General features: G+C 36.2%; 1 protein-coding gene across 3 annotated transcripts in view; it reads left to right on the top strand.

Annotated features, from left to right (window-relative positions):
- PYGL (glycogen phosphorylase L) overlaps positions 1 to 18,256 on the top strand; it is a 254,882-nt gene that overhangs the window by 86,302 nt on the left and 150,324 nt on the right. For 2 of the 3 annotated variants that reach the window (XM_056821113.1, XM_001363137.4), the window contains exon 2: positions 9,205 to 9,306. In XM_056821113.1, the coding sequence (XP_056677091.1) occupies positions 9,235 to 9,306 (72 nt within the window). In that variant the 5' untranslated portion in view covers positions 9,205 to 9,234. Of the gene's footprint in view, positions 1 to 1,935; positions 2,142 to 9,204; positions 9,307 to 18,256 lie in introns of all 3 variants that reach the window. The other variant, XM_056821108.1, reaches the window with a different exon arrangement.

Below are 18,256 nucleotides of genomic sequence, written 5' to 3'. Positions count from 1 at the left end.
TTACAGCCTCGGGGAAGGAGAAGGTCAAGAGGAGAGAGAGAGATAGTCATTGAGGAGCCCAGTGGAGCTCCATGGAAGGGGAGAAAGGCCAAGAGCCAAGAGCCAAGAGGCAAGAAGAAGTTCATGGGATTGCCCTGAATTTATTCCTGTCCTGCCTGGGCGGTACTCCCAAGGACATAGTAACCACATCACAAAGTATAGACAATTAAGATTGGGTGGCAAGGTAGAGGGAACACCTTTGGGCGTGTAGATTGCAAACTGCGCTTTCCCGGGGAATTGAGTCCGAGCATGTTAATGAGTTTGTCTTAGCCAAGGGCCGCATGGCCAGTTCAAGGTTACATTCACAAGCCTCATTGGTATAACCTTATGCTTGGAGACACAGTAGCCATACAGTCATTTATATTTCATAGATGTGAATATGCTTGGGATGCTACAACTGTGTACAGAAATTGAATAACTTTGCCTAGAACTAAGAAGAACCCCAATTCAAGCAAAGGGGAAGGATTTAGCCTTTCTTGTCTAGAAACTTACCTATATAAATACCTAGAAAAAATAGACCATCTGTAAAACTTAGAAATGACATCCAGCCTATATTAATCAGTAAATTCAGATGTGTGCAAAATGGTCAGTATACCTATTGTAGAAGTGCAAGCAGGGGATACTTGGAGTAATCTAAAGCTGAAGTTTGGCAGCACAAAATTTTTGATAAAATGAAGTGGGAAGGAACTTGAGAGAAGACAGTGTAGAGTTAAACTGATTTACTAAGGTGGCAAGTGAGTTAAATAAGTTAACAGGGCTATTAAGTGTCTGGGGTTAGATTTAAATTCACCTTCTTGGCTACAAGCCAGGCACTCTATCAACCGTCTTGCCTAACAATCTCTAAGTTTCCCATTACCTAGTTAGGCTCCAGACCTGATTCCTGGACATGTCCTCACAATGCTGCTTATACTCTGGACATCGTCCTTTTCTGTTTGCTTGAATTTATACTCCTTGTGCATGTAGTGCCTGATATATTATAAACATTAATTTAAATAATAACTTGTGTTATTATTTACAAACAAAAATTGTAATTTCGGTAATAGGGAAATATTCAATTCATATAAAGACAGCAATATAAAAAACAATTACAAAGCAAAATATACATAATCTGATGATGAAGATGTTTTAACTGCATAAGCAATGATATTAGCCTTTTGGAAAATACTTTTGTGTTTCTTTTGCTTACTGAACAAAACTGAAGAAAACCACCGACTGTACTAATTGGGCACAATACAAATTTGTGTTCCTTAACCTCAACTGGGCCATCAAAAAAGCAAATTAATCCTTTCGAACCTCCTTCATCAAGTCTCAACCCCATTCACCACAATGGATTTTCTAAGCCTTTTTCATTCTTCAAACCTCCCATATCTAAACTGAGAACTTTGCCTCATATTGCACTGGGGAAAAAAAAATGAAGCTATTCACTATAAGCTTCATTTTATCCCTTATTCATCACATTGTCACTCTGCCTTTTGCAGGTATCTCCTTCACTTTTGTTTCACAAAAAAAAAAAAAAATAGATTTCTCCTGAACAAGGCAAACTCCTCTACATTACATCTTGTCTTTTCTAGCAGACTACTCAATCACCCTTATTATCTCACTAATCTTCAATCTCTTCCTATCTACTAGCTGCTGTTCTACCACCTACATTCATGTCCATTTTGCCCCAATACCCAAAATGAACCTTAATTGTTCCATCCATCCCAATAACTATCATCAAATATCTCTTCTTTCATTTCTTGTTACATTCCTTTAAAAGGCCATTTGTAATCAATGCCTTTACTTTCTTTCATCCACCTCAGTTTAAACTACTCTCTCCAAAATTGCTGCTAATCTTCTAATTGCCACATTAAATTGCCTTTCCCCCCTAGTCTTTAACCTTTTTGACCTGTCCAGGTTTCTCTCATGATGGTGGAAATGAAAATTACTTATACTTGAAAGATAGCCCATGTAACTTCCGGGTAATCATGGCTGCAATCTAGACGCCACATGCTTCCTCTCCCCGGCACCGAACGAGATAGACTACATCAAAGGAGCATAAAAATCACTTTTGGAGGAACAGAAGGACACCCCAGTACTCCCAGTACTCCACAGAGGCGAAGGTACGTGGGGCTTGAACATTTCCACACGATAATAAGGAGGAAAAGCTACCACAGAAAAGTGAATTGAGCCGCCCTTCCCCCACCCAACCTCCCCCACCAAACCAGAGTGAGCTACCTGAGCGCTCACCGGGACAGCGAGTGAGTGGGGAACATCTCTGTCTGGGGGGGGGGGGCACTCTAGGGTCCTTGGGGTCTGGGGACTGCCAGGAAAAAACGTCTCAGGGCAGTTTCACTGGAGAATCCGGCGCTGATTATGGGAGTCAGCGGAGCTGTACTTGGGGCGGCTGCGTTGAACATCTCCGCAGAGCTAAACACCAGGGGCGGACTACGCGCTGATTATCTGGGCAGAGCTGAACACCTGGGCAGTGTGGCTGTGATCAGGGACCCAGCGCTCTAAGAAACCTTGGAGGCTGGGAAGAACTAGTCTGAAGCAACCTAAATTCACAGAAAAACCACCCATATAACCCAGACCCCAGACCAAAAAGGAAAGGGGAATAAAACCACCAAAGGGATGGCTCACATGGCCCAAAATCAAGCCTCCAGGAAGAAAGGGGAAAAAGTGACTATTGAAAACTTTTATGGTGGAAGTACCCAAGGAAAAGAGGAGAATGAGGAGGAAATCCAAAAAAAATCAGAACATGCCTCCCAAAATGGAAACTATCAACAAGGTCTGGAAGATCTCAAACTGGAACTTATCCAAAAGATGGAAACCTTCTGGAAAGAAAAATGGGAGAAAGAGATCAGCAGTCTGACAGATAAGACTGCTCAATTGGAAAAAGAGCTGGAAGCATCCAATAGAAGGGCAGACAAGGCTGAAAAGCAAAACCAGTCCCTAACGACCAGAATCAAGCAACTCGAAGAAAGCGAGATGATAAAACAGCAAGAATCAATAAAGCAAACCCAAAAAATTAATGAAATAGAAGAAAACATAAAATATCTCACTGAGAAGGTCACAGATCTCGAAAACAGAGGAAGGGAAAACCTCCGAATTATCGGTCTCCCAGAAAAACCAGAGATAAACAATAAACTCGATATTATTCTACAGGAGATTATAAAAGAAAATTGCCCTCACGTTCTGGAGCAAGGGGGCAAAATAGAAATAGAAAGGATTCATAGAACACCTTCTGTACTAAATCCCCAAAAGACAACCCCTAGGAATGTAATTGCCAAATTCAAGAGCTTCCAAGAAAAGGAGAAAATCCTACAAGAAGCCAAGAGGAGGAGCTTCAGATATAAGGGGGCTCCCATAAGGATCACACACAACTTAGCGGCTAACACACTAAGAGACCGCAAAGCATGGAACACGATATTTAGAAAGGCAAGAGAGCTGGGTCTCCAACCAAGAATCAACTACCCAGCAAAACTGACTATATACTTACAGGGGAAAGTATGGGCATTCAACAAAATAGAAGATTTCCAAGCATTTGCTAAGAAAAGACCAGAGCTCTGTGGAAAGTTCAATATCCAAGGACAGAAAGCAAGAGAAACATGAAAAGGTAAATATGAAAGAAAGGGAAAAGGAGATGAATCTTATCTTTTTCTTTAAGTCAAACTCTCTTCTATAAGGACTACATTTACATCAAATTATATAAATTAATATGTGGGGAAAATGTTTTGTGTAACTCTCATAAATTGTAGCATCATAAGAGTAGTTAGAAGAAACATGCATAGGGAAAGATTGGGGCATTAAGAATATTTGAGGAAAGTGGGGGCAAAGAAAGGAAAAGGGAGGGGGGAACCGTCGATAATACTAAGATTAACTTCAAGAAATAGGGGGAGACTCAATAGAATAATCTTTCCCATATAAAGATACACACGGGAAGGGGAGGGGAAGAACTCTCATATGAGAAGGAGAGGAAGAGAGCGTGAAGTGGAATTACTTAAACCTTACTCTAAGTGAAAGCAAATCTTAGAGGGAAGAACATCTAGATCCAGTGGGATCCTGAATTCTATCTTATCCATTAGGGCAAGAAAGAAAGGAAAATTAAGGAGGGGGGGAGGGAGTATAAAAAGGGAGGGAAGGAGAGGGGGGAGGGGAAGGGAGCATAAAAAGGGAGGGGCTAGAAAGGGAAGCATCTCAAGGGAGGGGACTAGGGGGACTGACCTAAAGTAAATCACTGGTTCAAAAGGAGAAAGCTAAAGAAGAAAGGTCAGAGCTAGGGGAAGATATCAAAATGCCAGCGAATCCACAAATGACAATCATAACTTTGAACGTGAATGGGATGAACTCACCCATAAAAAGTAGACAAATAGCAGATTGGATTAGAACCCCAAACCGTACCATATGTTGTCTTCAAGAAACACATATGAGGCGGGTTGACACTCACAAGGTTAGAATTAAAGGTTGGAGTAAGACCTTTTGGGCCTCAACTGATAGAAAGAAGGCAGGAGTTGCAATCATGATATCTGACAAAGCCAAAGCACAAATAGACCTGATCAAAAGGGATAGGGAAAGTAAATATATTCTGCTAAAAGGGAGTATAGACAATGAGGAAATATCACTAATCAACATGTATGCACCAAATGGTATAGCATCCAAATTTTTAATAGAGAAACTAGTAGAATTGAAGGAGGAAATGAGACAGTAAAACCATATTAGTGGGAGACTTGAACCAACCACTATCAAATTTAGATAAATCAAACCAAAAAATAAACAAGAAAGAGGTAAAAGAGGTGAATGAAATCTTAGAAAAATTAGAGTTAATAGACATATGGAGAAAAATAAATAGGGACAAAAAAGAATACACCTTCTTTTCAGCACCACATGGCACATTCACAAAAATAGATCATACACTAGGTCATAGAAACATGGCACTCAAATGCAGAAAAGCAGAAATAATAACTGCAGCCTTTTCAGATCACAAGGCAATAAAAATATTGATCGGCAAGGGTACATGGAGAGCCAAATCAAAAATTAATTGGAAATTAAATAACATGATACTCCAAAATCTGATAGTTAGAGAAGAAATCCTAGAAACAATTAACAATTTCATTGAAGAAAATGACAAAGGTGAAACATCCTTTCAAACCTTATGGGATGCAGCCAAGGCAGTACTTAGAGGAAAATTCATATCCCTGAGTGCATATATTAACAAATTAGGGAGGACAGAGATCAAGGAATTAGAAATGCAAATCAAAAAACTTGAGAATGAACAAATTAAAAACCCCCAGAAGAAAAACATACTAGAGATCCTAAAAATTAAGGGAGAAATTAATAAAATCGAAAGTGACAGAACTATTAACTTAATAAACAAGACTAGAAGCTGGTACTCTGAAAAAACAGACAAAATAGACAAAGTACTGGTCAATCTATTTAAAAAAAGGAAAGAAGAAAGGCAAATTAACAGCATCAAGGATGAAAAGGGGGATCTCACCTCCAATGAAGAGGAAATTAAGGCAATCATTAAAAACTACTTTGCCCAACTATATGGCAATAAATATACCAACCTAGGTGATATGGATGAATATTTACAAAAATATAAATTGCCTAGACTAACAGAAGAAGAAATAATTTTCTTAAATAATCCCATATCAGAAAAAGAAATCCAACAGGCCATCAAAGAACTTCCTAAGAAAAAATCCCCAGGGCCTGATGGATTCACCAGTGAATTCTATCAAACATTCAGAGAACAGCTAATCCCAATACTATACAAACTATTTGACATAATAAGCAAAGAAGGAGTTCTACCAAATTCCTTTTATGACACAAACAGGGTACTAATTCCAAAGCCAGGCAGGCCAAAAACAGAGAAAGAAAATTATAGACCAATCTCCCTAATGAATATAGATGCAAAATTTTAAATAGGATACTAGCAAAAAGACTCCAGCAAGTGATCAGAAGGGTCATCCAGCATGATCAAGTAGGATTTATACCAGGGATGCAGGGCTGGTTCAACATTAAGAAAACTATCCACATAATTGACCACATCAACAAGCAAACCATCAAGAACCACATGATTATCTCAATAGATGCAGAAAAAGCCTTTGATAAAATACAACACCCATTCCTACTAAAAACACTAGAAAGCATAGGAATAGAAGAGTCATTCCTAAAAATAATAAACAGTATATATCTAAAACTATCAGCTAATATCATCTGCAATGAGGATAAACTGGATGCATTCCCAATAAGATCAGGAGTGAAACAAGGATGCCCATTATCACCTCTACTATTTGACATTGTACTAGAAACACTAGCAATAGCAATCAGAGAAGAAAAAGAAATTGAAGGCATTAAAATAGGCAAGGAGGAGACCAAATTATCACTTTTTGCAGATGACATGATGGTCTACTTAAAGAATCCTAGAGATTCAACCAAAAAGCTAATAAAAATAATCAACAACTTTAGCAAAGTTGCAGGATACAAAATAAACCCACATAAGTCATCAGCATTTCTATATAATTCCAACACAGCTCAGCAGCAAGAACTAGACAGAGAAATCCCATTCAAAATTACCTTAGACAAAATAAAATACTTAGGAATCTATCTCTGGAGACAAACACAGGATCTATATGAACACAACTACAAAACACTTTCCACACAACTAAAACTAGACTTGAACAATTGGAAGAACATTAACTGCTCATGGGTAGGACGAGCCAATATAATAAAAATGACCATCCTACCCAAACTCATCTAACTATTTAGTGCCATACCCATGGAACTTCCAAAAATTTTTTTTACTGATTTAGAAAAAAAAACATAACAAAGTTCATTTGGAAGAACAAAAGATCAAGTATATCCAGGGAAATAATGAAAAAAAAATAGAAAGGAAGGGGTTCTTGCAGTCCCAGCTCTCAGACTATATTACAAAGCAGCGGTCATCAAAACAATTTGGTACTGCCTAAGAGACAGAAAGGAGGATCAGTGGAATAGACTGGGGGCAAGCAACCTCAGCAAGACAGTATATGATAAACCCAAAGATCCCAGCTTTTGGGACAAAAATCCACTATTTCATAAAAACTGCTGGGAAAATTGGAGGACAGTGTGGGAAAGATTAGGCTTAGATCAACACCTGACACCCTACACCAAGATAAATTAAAAATGGGTGAATGACTTAAACATAAAGAAGGAAACTATAAGAAAATTAGGCGAACACAGAATAGTATACATGTCAGACCTTTGGGAAGGGAAAGACTTCAAAACCAAGCAAGAATTAGAAAGAGTTACAAAATGCAAAATAAATAATCTGGATTACATCAAATTAAAAAGTTTTTGTACAAACAAAACCAATGTAACCAAAATCAGAAGGGAAGCAACAAACTGGGAAACAATCTTCATAAAAACCTCTGACAAAGGTTTAATTACTCAAATTTATAAAAAACTAAATCAATTGTACAAAAAATCAAGCCATTTTCCAATTGACAAATGGGCAAGGGACATGAACAGGCAGTTTGCAGCCAAAGAAATCAAAACTATTAATAAGCACATGAAAAAGTGCTCTACATCTCTTATAATCAGAGAGATGCAAATCAAAACAACTCTGAGGTATCACCTCACACCTAGCAGATTGGCTAACATGACAGCTATGGAAAGTAATGAATGCTGGAGGGGATGTGGCAAAGTGGGGACATTAATTCATTGCTGGTGGAGTTGTGAACTGATCCAACCATTCTGGAGGGAAATTTGGAACTATGCCCAAAGGGCGATAAAAGAATGTTTGCCCTTTGATCCAGCCATAGCACTGCTGGGTCTGTACCCCAAAGAGATAATGGACAAAAAGACTTGTACCAAAATATTCAAAGCTGCGCTCTTTGTGGTGGCCAAAAATTGGAAAATGAGGGGATGCCCTTCAATTGAAGAATGGCTGAACAAATTGTGGTATATGTTGGTGATGGAATACTATTGTGCCAAAAGGAATAATAAAGTGGAGGAATTCCATGGAGACTGGAACAACCTCCAGGAAGTGATGCAGAGCGAAAGGAGCAGAACCAGGAAAACATTGTACACAGAGACTGATACATTGTGGTACAATCAAAGGTGATGGACTTCTCCATTAGTATCAATGCAATGTCCCTGAACAATCTGCAGGGATCTAAAAAATACTACCCACAAGCAGAGGATAAACTGTGGGAGTAAAACACAGATGAAAAGCAACTGCTTGACTACAGGGTTGGAGGAGATAAGACTGAGGAGAGACTCTAAATGAACCCTATAATGCAAATTCCAACAACAGGAAAATGGGTTCGAGTCAAGAACACATGTGATAACCAGTGGAATCATGCGTCGGCTATGGGAGAGGGAAAGGCGGGGGGGAGGGGGGGAGGGGACTAAAAGAAAATGATCTTTGTTTTCAGTGAATAATGTATGAAAACGACCAAATAAAATAATGTTTAAAAATTAAACAAAAAAAAGGTAGCCCACGTGTTAGACATTTTTATCCTCGCTATCACTACTATCATCATTATTATTTAGATAAGCCAGACAGATACTATGCACACAAATACAAGCAACAAGAAAAAGGGTAAGAGAATGTCCCTTCCCAATGAGAAAGTATCTCTTTACCTGATGAATCTTGTGAGGGACATTCCTCCCTTTGGAGATAGATTTGTAAATTCAAGATTTTAGGAGCTTATAATTCTCTCAGGTGATGCCACGTGGCAAAGGAAGGACCATCCTGCATTTTAGAACCCTAGTATCAAACTTAAATAGAAATGAGGGTTAGTAATCCATATGCGTTGCATGTGAGTAATATGCTTCATCTGATGAATCTGGAAGTATAGTATTGATCAGAGTTCTTAATCTCTCAAAGATGTTTATATTTACAATGTTTTTATTATGTAAAGTTTTCTGTTAATTTCTTTTTAGAAACTAGGTAGGCCTTTGATAATGAGTGTTTTCTGTATAGGTGAGCCAAAGACTTTTAGTGTAGTATTGAAATTACCTTTTCAGTAAAGGGAAACAATACTGTTCCAGTAAGTTAGTCTATTTTATACATCTATAGAACTTGTATGTTTGAGAAGCAATTTTTATTTGCTTTTGTTAATGACCGCATATCTCTGTCTTTTACTAGAAAAATCAAGGTTCACCTATAAAATGTCACTTTATTTTTCTTTGTTTCAGAGAGTTTATTATCTCTCCTTGGAATTTTACATGGGACGTACTTTACAGAATACTATGATCAACCTTGGTCTGCAGAATGCTTGTGATGAAGCAATTTATCAGGTAAATCTACACATTTCTCTTTTTCTTTTCCTTTAGACTGCAAGGAGTTAGCTATTGGCAAGAAGTAACCTTAATTTTTTTTTTATATGGGGAAGAATCAGAGGTGGCCAGGATATGTGCTTTCATTTCCTCTTATTGTTGCATTTTAGAACTTAGTCAGCATCTGGAAAAACTTTTTTGAAAACAGTTTTCTTCTGTTATATAAAACACAAGTTTAACTTTTCCTTTCTTTTGAAGAATTAAACAATCCTATTATTACTTTTGCTCTTTGCTGGAACTCCTGAAGTTTTATTTTCCAAACTAAAATATAAACTCTGTAAACTCTTTAAGTTCCCTTATAACTTTCTCAGTTGAGTTACTCTATCACGTTTTTAATAAGATATGAAATATGCTTTTTTTTCTTAAAAAGACTAAGTTCCACAATTTCACCAACAAGTTCCTATTAATTAATTTCTATATATTATTATTCTCCAATTACATGAAAGAATGAGGGAATCTGTGTACAATTCTCAAACTAAGTAGATGTGTTAGTGACATACATAGTTTCTGTGCAAAATCTTTGGCTAAATTGCATGTGTAGAAATATTAAAATCTTATAACTCTTCTATACTATAGTGCTTTCCATTTGTATATAGAGTTCTGGACCCTAAAACCCATTTTCCTTCAAATATATTAATTTCTAATAATCACTGAGTGTAAAACCATTGTAACTTTATTTAATGTTATAAGTAGCAAGGCAGAAAACATTATCCTTCTCAACTAGCTCACAACTTAATTGAATGAAATAAATTATATTTAGTGAAAATAGGAAAAGTCACCTATAAAGTTTGCTTTCCAGCATTATATTACAGTTTTATTTATTTTAAAATAGCATTTCCATTATTTTAAAAAGCATAGACAGTTTTTTCTACTTTTTTTTCAGTTCCAAATTCTACCTCTCTTCCTATCTGTTCTCCACCCAGTAAAAAGAGGGGAAAAAATGTAAAACTTATTACAAATAAGTATAGTCATGCAAAACAAACTATCACATTAACCATTTTTCTAAAAAAGTGAGAAAAGAAGGAAAACATAAAACATGCTTCATTCTGCATTCTGAATTTATCAGTTCTCTGGTGGCAGATAGCATGTTTTGTCATGAATTTTTTGGAATACTGGTAGACCATTGTATTACAAAGTCTTTCAAAATTGATTATTTTTATGATATTGCTATTACTGTGGAGATTGTTCTGGTTATGTTCACTTAACTTTGCTTTATATGGTCCCAGGTTTTTTGAAACCAAACCCTTCATCATTATTTATAGCACAGTAGTATTCCATCACATTAATATACCACAAATTAGTCGGCATTTCTTACAAAGTATTGAATAGTAATGATGATGATGAATGTTCTGAATTTATTGGAAAGACTTCTAGCTTATTCCTATTTCAAATATGCTTATTCTTGGTTTTTGATAGATACTATTTTTCATTTTAGGAAAGTTCCATTTCTTCTTGTGTCTTCTACTGTTTTTAGGAGGAATGGGTACTATGTTTTATCAAAACCTTTTTCTGCATCTATTGAAATAATCTTGCAATTTAAAATTTTTTTTTGTTATCTATGTTGTAAAATATGCTTATAGTTTTCCTCATATTGAACAAGCCTTCAGTCCTGGTATAAATCCAGCTTGGTAGTAGTATATGATTTTTGTGATATATTGCTGTAATCTCACTATTCTTTTATTTTAAATTTTGTATTAATATTTATTTAGGGAAATTAGTTTATGCCCCCCCCCCCGGTTTAGCTAGGAAGACCATATGTCATAGAAGGAAATTGTTAGGACTTTTTCTTTTCTTATTATTTCATGTAGTTTATGTAATTAATTGTTTTTAAGATGTTTGAATTCATGGAAATCCACAATAGCCAGGGCTTTTTCTTAGCAACTTCATTTATGGCATATTCAATTTCTTTTTTTCTAAAATAAATTATTTAAGGGTTTTATTTTGGGGGGTGGCTAGGTATCTCAGTGAATTAAAAGCCAGGCCTAGGGATGGGAGGTCCTGGATTCAAAGTTGGCCTCAGACACTTCCTATTTGTGTGACCCTCGTCAAGTCACTTAACACCCACTGCACTTAACCCACACCACTCTTCTGCCTTAAAACCAATGCATAATATTTCTAAGATGGAAGTGTGTTTTTAAAAAGTGTTTTGTTTTCTTTTCTATTAATCTGAGCAATTCATATTTTTGTAAAGATCCATGGAAGATTAGTCTCTCCAATGGATCTTGTAAACATAAACAACTTTGAAATTACAATAATTTGAGGATAAGAGAAAAAGAGAACAAAATCATTGCCTGCTAGGCACATTGACAAAAAAACCATTTAGGGGGCAGTCCCTTTTGGCATGAGAGTATACATACAAAAGCAAATACATTCAGCCCCACACAATTCAAATCACCACATCCCAAAGTTCACTCTGGATCTTCTGGTGCAACGTGTGGTCTGTGGAGGCATCTTCATGGTGCCATCTGAAAAGAGTCACTTTCTGAATTCAGAGAGGTAGCATATTTCTTAACCTAAAATTACTCTCAAAAGAAATTTAAACTTTGCAATTTAAAATAATAATAATTTCTACATACCCCCCTGAAGAGGGTGTTGAAAAACACAGAGATCACTTAGGGATCCATGGATGAGTTATGAGGTATATGAATCAAATGACAAGATAAATAAAAAAAAACATGAAAAAAGCCAAATAAAAAATAATTTCTGGATGAAATATAGACTATCAAAGTCTTATGGTAAAAAAAAATTAAGTAAAGGAAAATAAACCTATAACAGCTCCTTGAATCAGGGCCCAATTAAAGTGACTTATGTAATTATGCACTTTCTCAATCAGCAGCCAGGAATACAGAAAGTTTTGCCACACAATGAAAGACAGAATAGGGACTAGATTATAGGAACCACATAGGAGCCAAATTTGGGATACTTGGTAGAATGTGGGACAAGGAAGACCTGCCTTTGACATATGTCAAAACAGCTGAAACCTCAAACCCCAAACAAATCCTCCTGTCTTGGCTCAAAATTTCATCAGTCCCATTGGGATTGATTGTTCTCTTTGACCTTGTGCAAAATTGGCAATATGCAGTTTAGCTTTGGGCTTCTTTGGCACTGTGCAATGACTCTTTTTGTATTCTCTTGCCCTGGAATCAGAATCATTATGCTAAGTGCCATAATTTTTTTAAAACAATCAGTGGCATTATTTTTTATAGTGTAAAGCTTTTTGGGTATGCATTGACATTAGAGCAAAAGTATTTTAAACTTAAATTATTGAAAAATCAAAAAAAAGTTAAAGAAAATCTTCTCAATACTTTTGACATGTGGTACAAATACAAAAAGGAGAGAAAAAATAAAACTGAAATACTATATTGCATGTGCAAGCAAAACAATAATAAAAAGTTTTAAAAATCAAAAATATATAGCTCACAATCAGTAACACACTGTGTCCAATGAGAGATAGAGTACAAAGGTTTCTCACCAAAAATGAGATCCATTTCCTTTTTTCTTTCTGGCCATGATCCATTGTTTACAAAGTAACAGTTTTTATAAACAACAGTAGTACAACAGGTAATGCACATTCAAAAGGTATCAAAATCTCCAAAGCTACAATAGCCCATTTAATTACAATAGCACACAAACCTACTATCATTAGGATTTACATGAGTCTCCTGCATGACATTTAAAACTAATGGGTACTTGTCACAACTTTTTAGGTATTGTAATGTTTCAACCTTGGCTGAGATATTTTTTTTAATCTATCACTACCATCATTACAAAAATGTAGCAAAGGAGTATACAAACAACTAAACTTCTGTACTGTTGATGTTGGGTTTTAAAACATCACCAAGAGAGGTGGAGTCAAGATGGCGGCCTAGAAGGAGCAGAAGTTCAGACCTCTGAATAGCCTTCCTTACCAATCACAAACTGAATGCTCCTAGGGGTCTGAAAATCAAACCTAACAACAAGAGAGAGCCAAGGAACCCTCCTGCTGGACTTAATTCAAAAGGTACACCCCCTGAAAAGCTGGAATCTGAGAACACTCAGGTTTAAGGAGAAGACAGAAGGAAGGTCCCAGGACCCATTCCCCCTCCCACCTAGAGAGCTGAGACTCCAGTGGCAGAGGGAACGTCTGGGCGGGCAAAAGTGCTGGTCTGGAAGATGTACCTTGCGTGAAGGGCTGTGCCAAGTTCAGAGAGTCCAACACAAATGGCGGGGAAGGAGCTAGAGAGGGATCATAGACCTGGTAGCCTGTCCAGAGCTGTGGAGATCCTCCATATTTGCTCCAGCCTTCCAGGAGGTTTTGGACTCAGAGGACACCCAGCCCAACTAAGCTGAACTTAATCCCATCAAGAGTCTCCAGAACTCAGGGAAGCCCAGGCTCCACACCCATCCTCATTGACTGCTGGACTTTAATCCAATCAAAAGCCTCCACAGGACCAGGAAGCTCACACCCCCAACAACCCTCCCCCTGAGAATACACAGAGAGATCTATTGCTAAAGCTCCAAGAAGGGAGACTGACAGAAGCCCCCAAAACCACAAAAAAAAATAAGAGGAGAAAGAGCACAGACAAAAATGGGGAGTAAAGAAGGGGTGAATATGAGCAAAGAACAGAAAAAGAAGAAAGAAACTACAATAGAAAACTTCTATTCAGCAAACAGAACAGAGGGAGAGAGATCAGCAAATGATAAATCAGAAATCCCAGCGAATTGGCTACAGGCTGTGGAAGAAGTCAAAACTCAATTAAGAGAGGCTGAAGATAATTGAAAAAGAACTTAAAAATTAAGATAAGTAATTTGGAAACAGAAGCACTTGAACTAAAACAAGAAAATAGTGTCTTGAAATCCAAAATCAACCAGATGGAAAATGAGGCAAAGGAGATGAAATATGAGGCAAAGAAGATGAAAGATGATACAAAGGAGATGAAAGACAAGGTAAAGAGGATGAAAGATGGCCTTCAAAGAAAATCAGAAAAGAAGGAAAAGGATGACAAAAAAGCCAGGGATAAAATCCAGTCTTTAAGAACGAGAATACAACAACTGGAATTAAGTGACCTCACAAGGCAGCAGGATACTATAAAACAAAATGAAAAGAATGAAAAGATTGAGGAAAATATGAAGCATCTCATTCACAAAACAGACGATTTAGAAAAAATCATTCAAGAAGAGACAATTTAAGAATCATTGATCTACCAGAAAAACATGACAAAGGAAAAAGCCTAGACATCATACTACAGAAAATTATTCAGGAAAACTACCCTGATATCATAGAACAAGAGGGAAAAGTGGAGATTGAAAGTATCCCCACATATCACCTCCTGTACTTAATCCCCAACTGACAACACCCAGGAATATTATAGCCAAATTCAAAAACTATCAGACCAAAGAAAAGATATTACAAGCTGCCAAGAAGAAGTCATTTACATACCATAGAACCACAGTGAGGATAATGCAGGATCTGGCTGCATCCAAATTGAAGGACCGAAAGGCATGGAATATGATATTCTGGAAAGCAAGGGAACTAGATCTATAACCAAGAATCAACTAATCAGCAAAACTGACTATATTCATACAGGGGAAAGTATGGTCATTCAACATAATAGAAGAATTCGAAGCATTCATAAAGAAAAGACCAGACCTGAACAGAAAATTTAATGTCCAAGCACAGAATTCAAGAGAGTCATCAAAAGGTAATTTAAAAAGAGGGGAAAAAGAAAAACAAAACAAAATAACAAAAAAAAAATTTTTTTAAGAAACTCAATAATTTAAAATGTGTATCACTACAAGAGATCATTGGTAACTCTTAAAAACTGTTGCTATCACCTGGGCAGCTAGAAGAATTACACGTAGAGGGAACAGTGACAAACTGTATAGGATGAAAGGACAAGAAATAAATAGGTATATAGATATCTGCATGCATAACTACATATACATGTCTGTGTGTATATATATATATATACATATATATGTATAAAATTAGAGCTAAAAAGAGGTTAATACTAAAAGAAATGGGAAAAGAAACAAATGGGGGTAAATTTATATGTCGCAAAGAAACTCATTGTTGGGGGGGGCATCAATACACTGGAAGGGTGAAGAGGTTGGAGATAGGAAATACTCAACTCTTAAGTGCTTTGAAACTGACCAAAAGAGGGAAGACCAATCCAATCCATTGGGACAGAGAATACGTTTGCACCCTATAGAGGAGTAGAAGGGTAAAAAATGGACTGCTGGGGAGGAAAACAGTACAAGGGATAGATAGGGTGGGGGGGATTAAAAAGATGACAGGGAAAATAAGGGGGGAATAAGAAGGGAAGGGGGTAGAAAGGGAAGTGAAATAAGGGTGAGAAATAGGGGGACTGATTATAAACAAACACTGGTGTAGAATTTAGTGAAAGAAGAAAAGGCAGGACCAGGAGTAGAAATCAAAATGCTGGGAAATGCACAGCTAGTAATCATAACTCTGAATGTGAATGGAATGAACTCACCCATAAAATGCAAATGAATAGCAGAGTGGATTAGAATCTAAAACCCTACCATATGCTGTCTACAAGAAAAACATATGAGGAAGATAGATTCTCATAGGATGAAAGTAAGAGGATGGAGCTAAATCTACTGGGCATCAACTGATGAAAAGAAGACAGAAGTTGCAATCATGATATCTGACAAAGCCAAAGTAAAAATAGATCTAGTCAAAAGAGATACGGAAGGTAATTACATCCTGATAAAAGGCAGTATAGACAAGGAGGAAATATCTGTACTCAACATGTATGCACCAAATGGCATAGAATCCAAATTTCTAAAGGAGAAACTAGTGGAGCTAAAGGATGAAATAGACAGAAAAACTAAACTGAGGGAGACCTGAACCTTCCTCTATCAGAACTAGATAAATCAAACCAAAAAAATAAATAAGAAAGAGGTAAGAGAAGTGAATGAAATCTTAGAAAAATTAGAGTTGGTAGACATGGGGAAAAAATAAATGAGGACAAAAATGAATACATCTTTTTTTCAGCAGTACATGGTATATTCACAAAGATTGACCATGTATTAGGGCATAAAAATATTGCAAACAAGTACAAAAGAGCATAAATAATAAATGCAACCTTCTCAGATCATACTGCAATGAAAATAATAATTAGTAAGGGTAAATGGAGAGGTAAATCAAAAATTAATTGGAAATTAAACAATAGGATTCTCCAAAACCAGTTAGTTAAAGAACAAATCAAAGAAAGAATAACTTCATTGAAGAAAATGACAATGATGAGACATCCTTTCACAACCTATGGGATGCAGCCAAAGCAGTACTCAGGGGCAAATTTATATCCTTGAGTTCATATATTAACAAATTAAGAAGGGCAGAGGTCAATGAATTGGGCATACAAATTAAAACACTAGAAAGCAAACAAATTAAAAATCCTCAAATGAAGACTAAATTAGAGATCCTAAAACTCAAAGGAGAAATTAATAAAATTGAAAGTCAAAGAACTATTTATTTAATAAATAAGACCAGAAGTGGGTACTTTGAAAAAACAAATAAAATAGAGAAAGTACTAGTCAGTCTAATTTAAAAAAAAGGAAAGAAAAAATCCAAATTGACAGTACCCAATGTGAAAAAGGAGACCTCACCTGTAATAAAGAGGAAATTAAGGCAATCATTAAACACTACTATACCCGATTATATGCAACAAATATGGCAATCTAGGTGATATGGATGAATACCTACAAAAATATAAATTGCCTAGATTAACAGAGGAAGAAATAAATTACCTAAAAACCCATATCAGAAAAAGAAATTGAACAAGCCATCAAAGAACTCCCTAAGAAAAAATCCCCAGGTCCAGACGGATTCACAAAAGAATTCTATCAAACATTCAAAGAACAACTAATCCCAATATTATACAAACTATTTGACAGAATAAGCAAAGAAGGAGTTCTACCAAATTCATTTTACGACACAAACATTGTACTGATCCCAAAGCCAGGCAGATCAAAAACAGAGAAAGAAAACTATAGACCAATCTCCCTAATAAATATAGATCCAACAATCTTAAATAGGATACTAGCAAAAAGACTCCAGCAAGTCATCACAAGGGTTATTCACTACGACCAGGTAGGATTCATACCAAGTATGAAAGGATGGTTCAATATTAGGAAAACCATCTACATAATTGACCATATTAACAAGCAAACTGACAAAAATCACATGATTATCTCAATAGATGCAGAAAAAGCCTTTGATAAAATATAATACCCATTCCTATTGAAAACACTAGAAAGTGTAGGAATACAAGGGTCTTTCCTAAAAATAATAAACAGTATATATCTGAAAATATCAGCAAACATCATCTGCAATGGGGATAAACTAGAAGCCTTCCCAATAAGATCAATAGTGAAACAAGGATGCCGTATTATTTAACATTGTACTAGAAACACTAGCAGTAGCAATTAGAGAAGGAAAAGAAATTGAAGGTATTAAAATTGGCAATGAGGAGACAAAGCTATCACTCTTTGAGGATGATATGATGGTATACTTAAAGAATTCTAGAGAATCAAACAAAAAGCTAGTTGAAATAATCAACAACTTTAGCAAAGTTGCAGGATACAAAATAAACCCACATAAGTCATCAGCATTTCTATATATCTCCAATCCATCTCAGCAGCAAGAATTAGAAAGGGAAATTCCATTTAAAATCACCCTAGACAATATAAAATGCTTGGGAATCTATCTACTGAGACAAACACAGGAACTATATGAACACAACTAGAAAACACTCTCGACAGAATTAAAACTAGATCTAAACAATTGGAAAAACATTGATTGCTCATGGGTGATATGAGCTAACATAATAAAAGTAACAATCCTACCCAAATTAATTTACTTATTTAGTGCCATACCCATTCAACTACCAAAAAACTTCTTCAC

Source organism: Monodelphis domestica, chromosome 1 (genome assembly GCF_027887165.1).
Source record: "Monodelphis domestica isolate mMonDom1 chromosome 1, mMonDom1.pri, whole genome shotgun sequence".
NCBI lineage: Eukaryota > Metazoa > Chordata > Mammalia > Didelphimorphia > Didelphidae > Monodelphis > Monodelphis domestica.
This window is presented reverse-complemented; position numbering and strand designations above follow the sequence as displayed.